The sequence below is a fragment of the Equus asinus genome, chromosome 6 (genome assembly GCF_041296235.1).
Source record: "Equus asinus isolate D_3611 breed Donkey chromosome 6, EquAss-T2T_v2, whole genome shotgun sequence".
Classification (NCBI taxonomy): domain Eukaryota; kingdom Metazoa; phylum Chordata; class Mammalia; order Perissodactyla; family Equidae; genus Equus; species Equus asinus.
This window is the reverse complement of record NC_091795.1, coordinates 63065850-63081809: the sequence shown is the minus strand read 5'-3', so window position 1 is coordinate 63081809 and position 15960 is coordinate 63065850. Positions and strand designations below refer to the sequence as shown.

Below are 15960 nucleotides of genomic sequence, written 5' to 3'. Positions count from 1 at the left end.
TATGAGGATCCGGAATGCCCAGAGAGCCTGGGCTGGGGCTGGAATGTGGACCTCCCTCGAAGGGTGTGTCGGCGCCCCAGGAGGGGTGAACGGGGAAGCCGTGTTGTGGAGCAGCCTCAGAGGTAGCCTCACCATGGGCTCCTCCCTGCAGCCCCACAGTCCCCAAGCAGGGGGCTCCAGGGACCAGGAGGTTCCAGCAGCCTCCAGCTGATTCCCGGCTTCCCAGCTGGAAAGGCTGTTACAGAATCCCAGGAATGTGCCTTGAGCTCAGAAAGAAAATTCCCAAAATAACTTCTATAAATACTTGAGGGTAGGGGCGGGGAGGCAGCTCGCAGCCTGGCTTGCAGCTGGCCCAGCACTAGGGGCTGCTTCCAGGGCAGGCCTCCCCACAAAAGAATAATCAGGCGCACAGAGTCAGGACCTGCCTGCGGCCCCTCCCCTGTGGGGGACAGTGTCAGGCACTGAATTAATGCAGTGAGATGGTGTGCAGTGGCAATTCTGAAAAAGGAAGGCAGGACCCTTCTTCCCCCTCATTCCCATCCCAGGCTGCAGCCTCTGACCCCAGCTGGTACCTCCACAGAGAACCTGGTCTCCTAATGGGGAGGGTCCCCCACAGAGTCTCCATCCAAACCTGAGACCATATCGCAGCTGGACCTTGGGACCCTCAGCCTGCCTTTGTGGCCATAAGCAGATCATTAAGCATGCATAAGTGCCTCTGGTGTATTAGCTGGCTTTGAGCCTAGGACCCTCCCACCTGAGCTCTGTTGAGCTGCTGCCCTGTGGGGAACAGCGAAGCAGGCAGGAGCTAGGGACCCTGTCCCTCAGCCCAGGAAGGGGCAGGGCAGGGGTCGCATATGAGAGCCTGCAGTAATGGAGCACAATCTCAAGGCGATGGTGAGGCAGGAGGTGCTGTCCTCGGGGAAGGCTTCCTGGGGAGCAGGCTCCCAGGTGGATGAGATGTGGCCAGATGCTCTCTCCTCCCTGAGATCCAGGAAGGAGGGAAGAAGAAATGGGTGAAGTTGGAATTTGGGGGACTTGCCCCATAGCCCTGCCTCTCCCTGAGCAGCTGTAATCAACCCTGGCCCCCTCTTATAGGCGCAGTGCCTGATCGCCATAAGCGACTTGCACATGGCTTTCTAGTCCCTGTGGGTGGGCAGCACAGCCCTGGCATCTCCCAGGTGAGGGTCAGATGCTGAGAGACCCCAGTATCTGGTTGAGTCTCTCTCGGTGCAGGGTGTCCCCTGGCCAGAGTGGAGAGGAGTCAGCAGGGACATTTGGATGAAATTGTATTCCCACGATCTCGCTGGAGACCTGTTCTCTGGGCAGCTGGGAGTGGGGGTGCCAGGAGGGTCACAGTGGGCCCTCAGCACAGCCCCAGCCTGGGGGCAGAGCAGGTGAGACCTTGCATCTTCCTGGGGTGGACCCCACCCAGTTGTCAAGCAGCAAACAGCTCTGAGTTGCTACCAAACATGAACAAGCTGCTGTCTCGGGCAGGTGGCAGCAGATCCTGTTACAGGCCCTGGGCCTCCAGGCCCCAGCCTGACCTGGCCCGGTGTCTCCTTTCAGGCTCTAAGGTCAGCACCCCAGGGTGGGGGGACGTGATCCAACCCCACCCCAGCCCACAGTCTTCACCCGCAGAGAGCCTTGCCCTCTAGAGAAATCAGCTGTTCCACCCCCTCCTCGCCCCTACAGGACCTTCCGCTCATCCTGGGGACACTTCCATTTGCTATCTGCCCACTGTGTCCCCCAGCTGCACAATTTCAAATTCATCATTGCAGAGTCCTCACAATAGCCCATTGAAGGAGGACTATTCTGTTCCCCGGTTTACAGAGGAGGAAACTGCTGATCAGAGAAAATGGGCCTCTTGCCCACGGTCACTGCACTTGTTGGTGGTGAGCTAGGATTCCAACCCAGCAGGTCTTCTGGCTGTGGAGCCCTGGGCTTTTTCCTCTACAGAACATGCAGGGAGCCTGCTGCAAACCTTCCAGACCGAGAGTAATACCCACACACGCGCACACGCGTGCATGCACATGTGCACGCCCTGTTCAGACACATCTGGCTCCTTCCCCAACACCCACACACTTCTTGAGATCAGGGGTTTTCAAACTGGGTTTTAGCAGTTTGTTTGAGCCCTCTTTTCAAACAAAATCTCATGTGGAAGCTCAATATAGAAAAAGTGTGTAGAGGCCGCTGCGGCCCCGCCCCCTCTCTGGGAGGCCCTGCTGGCCTTCGGCCTCTGTCCTCTGTCGCTCCCCGATGGGCAGCACTCGCAGGCTCAAACCTTCCATTTTTGGTGCTTAATTTTGGTGTCTGGCTGCCTGTCGTCTCGCCTTCCTTCCCTCCCTCCCTGTGGGCCCTGTTCCATCGTGAGCTCCTCGGGGTCCAGCTCCCAGGCCGTGCGGGCAGAACAGCTTGGCCTGGAGCCATGCTGGCCAGACTGGGCACTGCCCTCTGGTCCTGGGCAGCCCTGAGTCAGCACTGCTCCCCCGTGGCCTGAGGCTCCGCCCTGCCCTGCCACGGCTCCCCTGTCCTCCGCCCCATCCGTGTGGTTCCCTGGGGACAGCTCCGTTCTGGGTTGAAGAGGCGTTGTGACTACAACTCCCCTGTCCTTTCCTGCCCCACTGGCCACAGGACCACCAGCCAGTGCCTCTGGAGAGGGAGAAGTTTTTCCTAGGGCTTCCTGAGCGCCATCTTTCACTCTTGCCTAATTGGTCATGTTCCAGGCTCTCAGAGGACTTTATGAAATCAGGCTTGTGCATCTTCCCTGGTGGGTCTCCATAGCAACAGAGAGCCTAACTCTGGGGAGCTCGGTGAGGAGGAAAATGTTCCAGCTAAAATTGTACATGGCCATCAGTGGGCGGGCACCCGAGAAGGGGCTCCAGGCAAATAGAAGGCAGCTCCCCACCCCCTCCCCATCCCCAACCTGTCGAGGAAGTCAGTGTTGTTCCTGCTTTACCTCATGTCTTTGAATGAGAGGAGGGCCCCCCCATGCTGCCATCCCATGCCACCTTTGAGGGCGGGAACATAGATCAGTGGGATGGTGCAAAGCAGCCTTCCTGGGACCAGAGGCTGAAAGGGAGTCCTGGCCCCTCCCCCTGCTCACCACCTTGTCCCCCCACCCTTTCTTTACCCTTCCCTGTGGGAGTGGAAGAGGATGTAGAAGGGACAGGGTGCCAGTTTCACTTCCCAACTCCTTTCTGTGACAATTCCTGTCACTTCCTCTATCTCCCTGGCAACTGGGGTATTGGAGGCAAACAGCAGGGGCCAAGCTTCGTGGCCACCCCCGACCCCTCCTCCTAGAGCCCTTTCTTTCACCCAGCACCCGTCCCTGGTCCCCGGACGTCCGCAGGAAGGCCAGCTGCTGATGCAGACAAAGGAGCTGCCCCCACCCACCCCCAAGCTTGAGGTTCTTCCCTCTGGTTGTAGAGTCCAAAGCTGGTAGCGCACATCCCTGGGTCTCATGGTCCCTGGGGAGAAGGGCAGTTCTGTAGTGCAGCAGTAAGGCCTGGGAGTAACAGATCCACTGGTTGAGGGTTCACGTGTGCCAGACACTGTTCAGGTGCTTTACATGTGCTGACTGCTGTAAACTTCACAACAATCCTAGAGGCGGGTACTGTCATCTTTCCCATTTAGGAAACAGGGCCAGAGAGTGGTGAGTTGCCCAGGATCCTCCAGCTGGTAATGGGGAGACTCACAGCCAGGTCTGCTGACTTGAAAGCCTGTCCCTCGGGGCCAGGAGGGACAGAGCTCCCACAGTGGGTGATCTGGGAGGCTGGGCTGGAAGCAGGGCTGGGCGGGGACAGGTTGGATTTGCATGGGTAAAGGGCACAGTCACTTGACCCTACCAAAGCCTGAGACTCAAGGCCCTGTTTGGCTGGTGGCCAGGCTGCTTCCCACTCCTTGCCCCGATGGCCAAGATGCCCCTCTCCCGAGACACCCTCACTAACCCGCCCTGTGCTTGCTCCCCAGGGTCTGATGCTGAGTCGACTGGGCCACAAGAGCCTGGCCCAGAAGGTGCTGCGGGACGCCGTGGAGAGGCAGAGCACGTGCCACAACGCATGGCAGGGCCTGGGCGAGGTGCTGCAGGCCCAGGGCCAGAGCGAGGCGGCTGTTGACTGCTTCCTCACGGCCCTCGAGCTGGAGGCCAGCAGCCCGGTGCTGCCCTTCTCCATCATCCCGAGAGAGCTCTGACTCTGCCCTGCGGCCACAGGGAGCCTGGGTCAGGGGAGGTTGGGGCCTCAGGGAAATACATCTCTAGGGAACACTTCTGCAGGCTGCGGCCCCAGTTCTCCTCGCCTCTCCCAGCCACCCCTGTATTCCCTCCGGGGCCAGCTGGCTCTGGGAGCTGCTCATCTGGAGCTGGGTGGACCAGATTTGCATCAAAAGCAAATCCCTTGCTCCTTGGGATTTAGACAGACATCATGGCATTCGTGAGCAAGGAAGTAACTGGGAGGCCACATCAGCACAGGGGCCCCTCCCCAGAGAATACGTGCATCCTCTAAGTGTGCAGTAAGGGTCAGTGTGGCTTGGGTACCTCCCCTGCCCGTCTAGAAGCCCCTGTGATGTACGTGCCCCTCCCTAACATCCCTGACGCTGGGTTTCCCGGCTTTGCACAAGCTTTAGGCTTGAACCTCAGCTCCCTGCCCTCCAACACCAAAGATGAACCCCACCAGCCGCCCTCTGACGGAGCCAAGAGGGTTTTCCTGGGTTCCTTCCTTGGCACCTCAGGAGACAGTCTAGTCTGCTTGAACCCTAAGTGACTTAAGTTGTGGTGACTGCACCTGCTCCCGAGAGTGCTGGCAGGGGAGCCTCGCAGTTGTGCTGCACCCCAACCCCTGCCTCTGAGCCTTAGGGAGCCCCATGGTTCGCACGCCTCGGTTAGACAGGGTTTGGGATCACTCTCAGGTTTTGCCGAGGGCGGTCAGGGCTTGAAGAATCTGCTGGCAGGTGGGAGGAGGATGGACCTCTGGGTCCTTCTCCCAGACTTTGACTTAGTGGATGATGCCTGGTGGTGCCCCTCTTTGCCCAAGGAGGCCGGCTGGGCCCCACTGTGCTCTTCCTCTCTGCTGCCAAGTGCCTTTGGGGCCTCTGGGGTCTGGCCAGGGCCACTGAGCACCGGCCCTAACTAACCTTCCATTTCTGCCTACCCCATCTCCCTGGAAGTGTGCCCCAGCCCAAGCAGCCTCCTTAGGCCCTAGGCCATAGCCCTCAGGATGGGCCTCAGGATACAAACAGGGCTGCTGGACCCAGCCCTCAGACCTTGCATCAGCATGTCATTCCTTCAGGTCTTACCTTTCTGGGCAATAGGTACAATGCAGATCCTCTAAGGCCTATGATGTGGAGATAGGCAGTCTCTAGGACTGTCCCCAGTACATCTTACTACCCACAGCCCATTTTCAGCTCAGGCTTTCTTGGGTGACCTGAGCCACCCTTCCCCACCCCCTGCCTGGGGCCAAATGGGGACTGTGGTTGGAGACCCAAGGAGGATAGAGCCTGGCCCCTCCTCTCTGGTTGCGCAGGCCTCTGTGTACATGACACCCTTGTCTGCAGGGGTCCCTGGGGGCTAGTGGGTGGGTGTCTTCCCTGCTGGCTCCCCCAGCCCTGCTGCACAATGCTCTTGGAATTCTCCCCAAGAAGTCAGCCCCTCGTGGGCCCATCAGGAAATTCCTTTTTGATCTGCACTCGGGTTTTAGTTTTAAAGCTCCATCTGGTACATGTCCCATTTTAAGGTGTGTGGAAAGGTCGGGCAAGGGCTGCCCTGGTTTGTCGTAGCCCAAGTCTGTTCCTCGGAGCAGGGGCTGTTAGAGACCCACCCTCCTGGCCGCAATGGCTCAGCGCTGCATATGCCCAGATGCTCCTTCCCAGGGAGAGGCTGCACCCCTGGCCTTCCCCCACCCGGCCAGGGGACACTGGGAGACACCAGATCCTTTGCCTCTTGGTTGAAGGCTCTCTCTATGTGTATGTCTATGTATAAATATATATATATGATATAGATCTATTTTTATTCTGGAATTCTGTTTAAAAAAAAAGTAAACAAGAAAAAACAAGTGCTGTTGCTTTGCCTTGGGGGGCCCAAAGATGTGGGTAGTCAGTTCTTGGTAACAGGAAAGGCACTGAACGCGCTCAACTTGAAGCATTTCCTTGGAGGAGCCCCCAGAGGGGCTGGCCGAGTTGCTGACAGTTCGCAAATTGAATAAAGAGCCCCTTGAAGGTTTGTCTGAAGCAGCGTGTCCATTCAGCAGGCTGGTGGCCCCGGAACGGGCCTTCAGGGGGTGTTGAGGGAGGAGAGAGGCTGAAGAAGTCTTGAAGCCTGGGGCCTGGCCACACAGGTGGGGCAGGTGTGGAGGAGGAAGGAGGGGACGGAGGGGCCCGTTGAGGAGGTTGTGGTTTGAGCCAAGTGAGTGGATGAGAGGCAGGCAGGGTCCGGAGAGGGTACTGAGGTCAGTGCTGAATCCTGGAGGTGAGTGGGAGGAGGCAGTGAGGGGTCCAGGCAGGGCGGCTGGCTAGAGCAGGCCTCTTTGTGGCCTGCCACCTGTCCCTCAGATGGGCCTGAGCCCCCTGCTGCTTCCAGGGCCGAACTTGTCAACTGGTCTGAACATCTGAACAGGAGAAGCTCCTGCCACCGGCACTGCCCATGGAGCACCTGAGGGCGAGGCCTGGGGGGAGGGGTCCTGGCCACATCCAGAGGGGCCACCTGCACTGAGAAGTCCATGCCACTACACTCCTGATATGTGTGATACCACAGGCTCATATGCTATAGGATAGAGGGTGCAGTAACATTTTAAAGGGTGACCTAAATTTACACAGAGGCTCTAGTTTCTTCGTGCACCTCAAGGGATCATCTGGCACCACCCCCAGGGCTGCACCCACCCACTTTGAAGACAGCCTAGGACTCACGGCCGCCCTAGACAGAGCTTGGCACGCCTGCGGCCTCCCTGTGGCCTGGCCTCCCCCACTCCCCATTCCCCCCCAGCCCTAGTCTCGGTTACGGTTTTGCTGTCCTAGTGAGGAAGGGTCTTTGAGTGCCCAGCTTCTCTTTCGCTGTGATACTTTATGTAAGGAAACATGTTCACAATCTTCAGTGATTTAACAATTAGCATCTGATTACTGTCACGAACACTCACCCCCAGCTCACGGACCCTGGGGTGAGGATTAAAAGCCATAGGTGGTGTTACATTATCTGCCAGCCTAGGAGAAAGGTCTAGAAGGCTCATCTTACAAGGAAGAAAATGGAGGAAGGGGAGGCTGACCTCAAGTTGGTCAGATGTTGGAAGGTCAAGCAATGGTGGAGACCCAGGCCTTTCCTGAGCCCCGGCTGCCAGTCTGCAGACCCCTCGTTCACACACAAACCCTCACTGGAGAGGGAGGGAGACAGCCCCGTGTCCAACCCATTGAGCCAGAACAAGGGCTGAAGTCTGGGGCCAAGACTCGGGTTGCACTGTCACCCCCATGGCCCTCCAGCCCACCCGCCACTCTCTAGGACACAGCCCTTTAGTATTAATAATGTTTATCTGCAGGCACAAATATGAATGGAATTCCAACCACCACCACCCAGACTCCTTTCAGTACCAAAGTGCCCATTGTTGCATTCACATCCCCTACCCAGGCACTCAGATGTTGTCACCGTGCAAATATTTATTGGCCTTGCTTGGGAAGCATCCAGCTAAACAAACCTCCCCCTGTGCATGCTACCGGCTCCTGATGGCAACTCAGAGTCAGGCAGCCTCATGCATAAGCAATCCATGGGACCAACCCACGTGGTGCTGACCCAGAGGGTTCTGGAGGCTGGGGAGGTCTTGACCAGAAAGTCTCCTGCCATCCCCTGCCAGAAATTCCTTCAAATTCTCATCAAGCTCTTCCAGTTTCAAACAACAGAGACGCACTGAAGGTAGCTCCAGGAGGAGACAGGGAGCTCCCTGGAGCCCTGGGGCAGGAGCTACAGTGCACAGACCTAGGGCCAAAGCAGCCATGGGTCTGTCTTCTGCGATGGAGTCAGCACTGAGCCTGAGCTCAAAGGCCCAGCTCTACCACTGGCTGGCCCTGTGGCCTTGAGCAAATCACCTAACCTCTCTGTGCCTGTCTCCTCATCTGTAAAGTAAGAAGAATACTGAAATAGTGCCTGCTTTGTGGATTGCTTTGATGATTAAGTGGGAAAAACATGGAAAGAGCCTAGAACAGTGCCAGGCCCATAGTAAACACTCAATACGTGTGTGCGATTCTTTTCTCTGCTTCTGTCTGCTCCTTCCTCCTCTCCCTGCCAGCTGGCTTTGCTCACTCAGAGGTGTGCTCCACTAGGACCACGTTCAATCTACACACGCTGGCAGCTCCAGCCCCACCACTGGCTGACCTACCACCTACAGTGCGGCAGCAACTCCCCTCTGAGCATCTTAGTTTAGATTCTTGGACGAGAGGATCCCATTGGCCCCACTCATTTTTTCATGGATCACTAAGAGTAATCAGTTGTGACCAGAGGACATGGGCCTCAGGACACAAAATGTGGCTGCTTGAGCAGCCAGAGTTCCAGGTGGGCAATAACCTGGCCCCTTCTAACACCTTGCATCAGCCCCTCATTCCCGCAAGCCTTGCCCTTCTGGGAACTGGGTACAATGCTGATCCCTCTGGAAGAGGCAGACAACAGAACTCATACTCCTTTGAACACCCATCCCTTTCCCTCCCTGTCATCGTCACCTTATGGTGCACCCATGGGCGGCTCCTGTCCTGGCTCCTCTCTTGGAATGAAGATGACAATGACAATCTAACGTTCTTGCTGCACTATACTATGTAGAAGGCACTTCTCTGTGAACTTTCTCTCCGACATTGCTCCTTTGGTAGTCAACAACGTTGGGAAGTTGGTTTTGTCCCCATGAAACGTGAAGAGGTCATGATTTCTCCACTTCCAGTTACTTGGTATACGGCAAGGCCTAGGAACCTAGGTCCTCACCCACAGAGCCTGCTCACTGGACACGGGGAGAGAGGCAGGAAGCCCCCGTCATGGCGGCAGCAGACTGACCCCTCAGGGATCCATGGACTCATGCATCACCCGAAGTCCTCTACTGGAGTGTCACAGGGGAAGATACACAGGTCCAGGGGCCCTTGGGTGCGCAGAAGCCCACCCCCTCTGCCGGCAGCTTCGCCCCTCTGGCTGCAGGCTTGGGCCCCTGCTTCAGTGGATTGGAATGGGTGATGCTGCCTGCCAGTGCTCACCCTTTCTGCAGCCAGTAAGGAGGTTCCGGAAGTGGAGGTCACTCACGAGGCTAGAAGGTCCCCCAAATAGCAAGGGGGTTCTGAAGATGCCACACAGTCCAGAAACATGAAAAGGTCACCACGGGAGCTCTGCATTGGGCCATGTGACCCCACTGTCCTGCCCATCAGCTGACTGGACAATGAGTAGGTTCCAGAACCAAAGTTCCTCCCCTCTGGACTGACCCACAGCCTACAAGGTGGCCTGGGCACCCCTGTGCAGAGGCCCCCCAGACAGGTGGTGACTGTCACTGCTCACTCTCTCGCCCTCTCCCTCATTCCTTTTCCCCCTTAACTGTCTCTGGAATTTAGCAAGAAGAGAGTCATTGGAGACCTCTTTTAAAAAATGCATATTATTGGGGCTGGCCCCGTGGCCGAGTGGTTAAGTTCGCGCGCTCCGCTGCAGGCGGCCCAGTGTTTCGTCGGTTCGAATCCTGGGCGCGGACATGGCACTGCTCGTCAGACCACGCTGAGGCAGCGTCCCACATGCCACAACTAGAGGAACCCACAGCGAAGAATACACAGCTGTGTACCAGGGGGCTACACAGCTACTGCGTTCTGCGAGGTAAACCTGCCGCCTTGAGGAACGTATATGCTGAAATGGAGATCAGGGCAGACATGAGGACACTGTTGCAAAAGGGAAGTGACCTCAGATGTCAGAGCTGACACCTGAGATGGGTCCCTTCCCTGCTTGAAGGTCAGAGCACAGATGGCTTCCCCAGCTCCCTGTCCCCTGGGCAGTCTCTGTAACTCTGCTCTCAATCGCTTCAGTTTGGGCCCAGAAAGAAGAGGCCATTGCAAGCTCCTCTCACCTGTCTTGTGTCCAGGAGCTCACAGCTCACCACCCCACCCCCAACAAGGCCCAGGGCTCTGTGGCTGTGGGTGGCGGCATCCTACATGATTCACACTCCGCACTCTTGAGAGCACCCCTCAAGGGTACAGGGGCTTTGACAGCCTGGCCCACTGCAAGCGAATGTGAGCCCACAAGGGCCCCTGCCGCCTGTGCCAGGCTGGGGCCAGGGCGCCTCCTCCCTCCAGACAGCTTCTCTCCTGAGCTGGGAGCAACACCCCCCTGGGGCCTTGCCTTCCTTCCCTGCTCCTCCTCCTCCCCTTTTCTTCCTCCCGTGAATCTACTGGATCTCCTACGGCCTCAAGGACCCATGTCCTCCCATGTCGACTCCACCCCTGCAGGGCCTCTTCCCAGAATTCCTGCTGGGGCTCACTCCATGCCCCTCACTCTTCAAGACCCACTTCCCATGCCTTCCAGAAGTATCCCTCTCTCCGCCCTCCTCCCCTCCCCCTACTCACCTTATGGGATCCTTAGTCTTTGTCAGAACATCCAGGCCAGCTCACTCTCTCGCACTCTTGCACCCTGTGGTGCAGCCCCCATATCCCACACACTTGGACTCAGCCACACCTGTGTGCCCTCCTGAGTGGGACACCAGCTGGGCTCTAGGGGGCTCTCCTGCCACTGGAGGCTTGAAGTACAAATGTGGAGTGAGGCCACCTTGTCCCCACCCACAGGCTGACCTGAGCCTCCCCTCTCCCCCAACCCACACGCCATCCCAGCATTTTACCCTTGTGGTATCCGGGGGGCTCTGCGGAGAGGCCACAGCCCCCGTGAGTCTATTATGGCTGCTCAAGGGCCTGCAGTTGGTCCCAATCCATTATAGTTTCTTAACAAAATTACACATATATTTAATCCTTCCCTATAAACTATCTTTGAAATATGCATCTTCACCATTAGGATTCTCATCTACACTATAGATAAGTGGATCATTGAACACAATTTTCCAGAAGCTTCATTTTCATTTCCATGTTAGTTAAAATAGGGCACTTTAAAAATCCTGGAATAATGTGGCCACTGGAGATTTTATGGGGAACCATAAGTATGATTTGTAAAACATTAGGCGAGCTCTCCTCTCAGCTAACCATTTCCCATAATACAACTTTTAACATGATTACTTTTTAAGTGATCCACAGAGAGCCTGTTTATAACATCTAACACCTGCAATCTTAAGATCCAACCCCAAGGAAACAAATCAGTACTAAATTTCTTTATATCCTCTTTTTAAAAATTTATTTTGTCAGGGGCCCACCCAGTGGCACAGCGGTTAAGTTTGCACGCTCCATTTTGGCGGCCTGGGGTTCACCAGTTTGGATCCCGGGTGTGGACATATGCACCGCTTATCAAGCCATGCTGTGGCAGGTGTCCCACATATAAAGTAGAAGAAGATGGGCACGGATGTTAGCTCAGGGCCAATCTTCCTCAGCAAAAAAAAAAAAGAGGAGAATTGGCCACAGATGTTAGCTCAGGCCTAATCTTCCTCAAAAAGAAAAGAAAAGAAAAAAAAAAAACCCTCATTTTATCAGATGAATTCTGTTAGTATCCAACATGAGCAACCTGACTGAGGTTACTCAGGCTAATAGCCCTTCCCTAAACAATTCTCTGTGGTTCAAAATAATTAAAGGAACTTGTACAATACAGAAGACATTATAAAAAGCTTCTCCATTTCCTAAAGGATAATGGTGTATCTTGGAGCATCTATAGTATTCAGTGAGCATCTATCATGTGCTAACATGTGCTAGGTGCTGGGAAATCCACCCATGCCCCAGTGGGTCCCAACCCTACGATCCCAGAGCCCACAGTCCAACGTTGCCTCAGGCAAGGATCTGGGGGCTGCTGGAGCACTTAGGAGAGGCACCCAGCCAGCCTGGGGAGACTGGGGAGGGGGCTTGGAGTTCACACACCCTGGGCTGGGGGAAGGCTAGTATTTCAGGCCGAAGGACACCTCACTCCCTCTCCCAGCTAGAGGTTAGATAGATGGAAGGCTGAATAGTGTCCCCCCAACGGTGTCCATGTCCTAATCCCCAGACCTGTGACTGTGTTCTCTTACAGGGTAAAGGGACTTTGCAAATGTGATTAAGTTAAGAACCTTGAGATGTGGATCATCTGGAGCCCAATATAATCCCAAGCATCCTCACAGGAAGGGGGAGGGTCAGACTCAGGAGCAGATATGACGATGGGAGCAGGAGTTTGGTGTGATTTAAGGAAGGGGCCATAAGCAAAGGGATGCAGGTGGTCTTTCGATTCTGAAAAAGACAACGACATAAATTCTCCCCTCAGAGTCTCCAGAAGGAGGATCCTTCTGGAACTAGCTCTGCTGACACCTTGACTTTAGTTCAGTGAGACTAATTTGGGCAAGCCCTTGGGTTAAGGGCTAATTTCAGCAGCCCAAGGTTCATTAGTTCAGATCCTGGGCATGGACATGGCACCACTCATCAAGCCATGCTGAGGTGGTGTCCCACATAGCAGAAATAGAAGGATCTACAATTAGAATATATAACTATGTACTGGGGGGCTTTGGGAAGAAGAAGAAGGGGGGAAAAAAAGATTGGCAACAGATGTTAGCTCAGAGCCAATCTTAAAAAAAAAAAAAGAGCTATGCCGGGCTCAGGGTTGGGCACCTGGGGCTCAGGGGACTCTGCAGGCCGGCTCCCATGCCCAGCCCAGAAGGAGTTGGGGATTAGAAGCCTAAACAGGTGGGACCCTACCTGGCATCTGGCCCTGTGGAATAAGGGAAGCTCCCGCAACTTCCTTTCTCCTTGATGGCCCTCAGTTACCATGCAGGATCTCTGAGCTCTGAGACTTCAGAAAGGGGACGCAGGGCAATGGCCAGTCCTCCTCAAACCCTGAGCTCTGTTTGTGACCTGCACAGCTCCCAGTGCACCACCTCGTTGTCCCACCCTGCCCCCTCCCCACTGGCCACTCAGTTCCAGGGGGGGTGAGTTGAATGGAATGTGTTGTCAGTCCCTGCCTCCTACCCCGACCCAGCCCACTCCGGGGACCAGGGATGCGGCACTGGGCTCACTTCCTCTTCCAGTGACACTGTATCTCTGGTCCCCAGAGTGGGCTAGGCAGGGGCAGGAGGTCTTGAGGAGCCCAGCCAAGAGTCAGGCTGGCGGGAGGTGCCTGGATTCAGGCCCCTGCTGTCCCTTCTACTCAGAAAAGCTCCACCTGGTAAGCTTCCAGGCACTGGCTTCACCCAGACAAACCTGCCCTGTGTCATCCTCTTCCCTTAGGACTCAGCCAGATGCTAACATGAGTTAACCTCTTCTTTGCAGCTGGAGAGTGCCTCCCTAGGGCAAGGTCCCATCTTCTTCTTAAACCTTCAGGGTTGGGAGAACCACCTGTGCCCCCACCCAGAGTTATTGGTGATCGGTGCCTTCACACCATCTCAGCGGGGGTTCTTAACCTTGGCGACTCATTAGAATCTCCTGTGGGGAGGGAGTAGGGGGAGTTTAAAAAAAAACACTGGCCTGAGTCCTACCTCCAGAGAGTCTGATGTGATCTGTCTGGAAGCTGCCAGGCAAGGAGATTTTTAAAGACTCTCCAGGGGAATCTAAAGTGCAGCTTAGAATCACTGATTCTGAACTTGTAGATTTTGAACTGTGTTTTCAAGATAATAGGGCTTTCAAAGTAATCCTAGGCACAGGGACCTGAGTCCAGGCAGCTCTGTGCTGCATCAAGGTAGGTGTCATCAAGCAGGTGAGACATGACGCTGGAGACAGGGTGGGTCACCTAAGCAACCTGTGACCCTTGGCCTCCGTGTTTGAACGGTGCCACCTGCAGGTCCAGAAAGCAGTGAGGGGATGCAGGTGGGGATGAGGAAGGAGGGAAAGAGAGAAGAGAAGGGAGGGGGATAAGCTGTCCCCCTCAGTGCTGTGACTTTTAACACGCTCTGACTTAACCGAGAGGGAATGTTGCATGGAAACAGCAGAAGATATTTGCAGCCAAGAAGAGCCATTCCCTTTGGTTGAAGCCAAATTCAGAGGCAGTTGGGGGTGAGTGGGTGGGAGGGGAGAGGAACAGAAGGAGGGATGCTCAGGGAAGCCAGGGCAGGGAACTCAGAAGCCAATGTCACAGCAGTCAATGGGGTTGGGAGGAGGGATCCTGCAGGAAAGACCCCTCAAAGACTTAGGATAAACGTCCAAGTCCCTTCCATCTGCAGCTGTGCGCTCTATCGCTTTTCTAAGCCCCTTTGAAAATGTCATTTGATGCACACAACAGCCCCAGCGGCTAGGTGTTAATATCCCAATCTCACAGCTCATGCTCAAAGTCAACCCGGTCTGTCCACTCTCTCCATCTTGAAAAGGACAGAAGGAAGCCCTGCTCTTCAAATATTGTCCCAGTTTTAGGCTCGTGGCAGGAAAAAGCCATCCAGAATCCCTCTGGTCTGTTTGGGAAAGCCTCTCCCTACCCGTATGAATACCATTAAAAATATTGGAATGTGCCAAAGAGAAGTAAAACATCGCCCTTCTCACCGCCCAGTTCCCACCCCCTCTGCTAACACCTAGGCCAGACTCTGTCACACCATCCAGAATCACAGAGCAGGGTGAGGGCTGCATTATAGGCAGTGGCAAGACGGGGAAGGAAGACAGGGCTGAGCTACCCCCAGCTCCAGAAAGACAGACGGAAGTCATGGGAGCCAAAGGCCAAGCTTAGTGAATGGACACAAGACACAAGGGTGTCCAGACGGCCCTGCAGAATGTTATCTAGCGGGTCTATCTCCAGGTGAACTCTGCAGGCCTCCCAAACCCCCTTCCTGCAGGCCAGTCCAGACACCCTCCCCTTCTTCCTCTGAAAGTGTCTTCATTCTCTTCTAGAACACCAGGGAGTTGTCTCCCACCCCAATTATACGCACCCCACACAGCCGGGCCCCTGCAGCTGGGTCTGCACTGAGGGTCTAAGCCCTAACCCAAACTGGACAATTGGATTCTCTCCCCTGGGAATTGACACTGGAACCAAGTCAAATTGGGGTGGTCACATTATTTTAGGGTGTTGACTCAGGAAACGACGTGAGGAGATGCTGAGGTAGCTACATGAGATCCCAGACAAATAAAAAGGCAGTGAAAGCCAGCCTCTGGAGGGAAGCGAAGCAGGCCTGAGAGAGAAGCAGAGGGGACACAAAGGGAGAGAGAGGTGGTTCCAGCCAGGCCCTGGTTCACACCCTTGTCCAGGAGATGCCCCCACATGCTTACAACACAATCTCCTCTTCCCCCTGCCAGTGCGAGGGCTCCCCCAACCTTTCCATCCATGAGCCTTGACTGGGACAGACACGACCACCTCTTGCCTCTCTCTCTAGAAGCACTTACCTGAGCACCAGGTGCAACCTCAGAGAACGCACCCTCTGTCAGAAGCCCCAGCCATTACATGGGGATCCTGCAGGAGCCCTCGACCCACTTGAAGGATAAAGTTTGGAATATCTGCCCTGCAACTATCTCCTGATCAAGCTGGGACAAGAGCTGCCACCTCCTGAGACTCCCGTCTGCTCCTCCAAGTGGCGGCTTTCTGCTCTGAAGGAACGCAGTGCAGGGTATTCCTTCCCCAAACGTGAAACCTGAATAAATTCAGTGAGACGACGGCCTTCCCTTCCTTGCCCCCAGCACCCATTTTATAAGGGCTCACAAGACTAGAGAGGTGGGTTTTGTTTTTTTTTTTCCTTTTAAAATATAACAAAGTATAAGCGTTTATATCAGGTTTTTTTTTTAGTTAAAAAAAAAAAGATTCCTTCCAATCATTTGTTAATGACTTTGAAATTTCCCCAATCTTTGTGAGACACCCGCTGTCATGCATAGGGTCTGTCTATCTCTGTCTGCATGTCGTTCTGGCCTTCCGACCGAGCCCCACCCCACCACCCTCCCAGTCTCAGTAGTACC

The 15960-nt window shown here is 55.2% G+C and overlaps 1 protein-coding gene across 4 annotated transcripts in view; it reads left to right on the top strand.

Annotated features, from left to right (window-relative positions):
* TTC7A (tetratricopeptide repeat domain 7A) overlaps positions 1-6047 on the top strand; it is a 121028-nt gene extending 114981 nt beyond the window's left edge. For all 4 annotated transcript variants that reach the window (XM_014833136.3, XM_044772371.2, XM_070512142.1 and 1 more), the window contains one exon: positions 3970-6047. In XM_014833136.3, the coding sequence (XP_014688622.1) occupies positions 3970-4191 (222 nt within the window). In that variant the 3' untranslated portion in view covers positions 4192-6047. The remainder of the gene's footprint in view (positions 1-3969) is intronic.
* The last annotated feature ends 9913 nt before the right edge of the window (positions 6048-15960 follow it).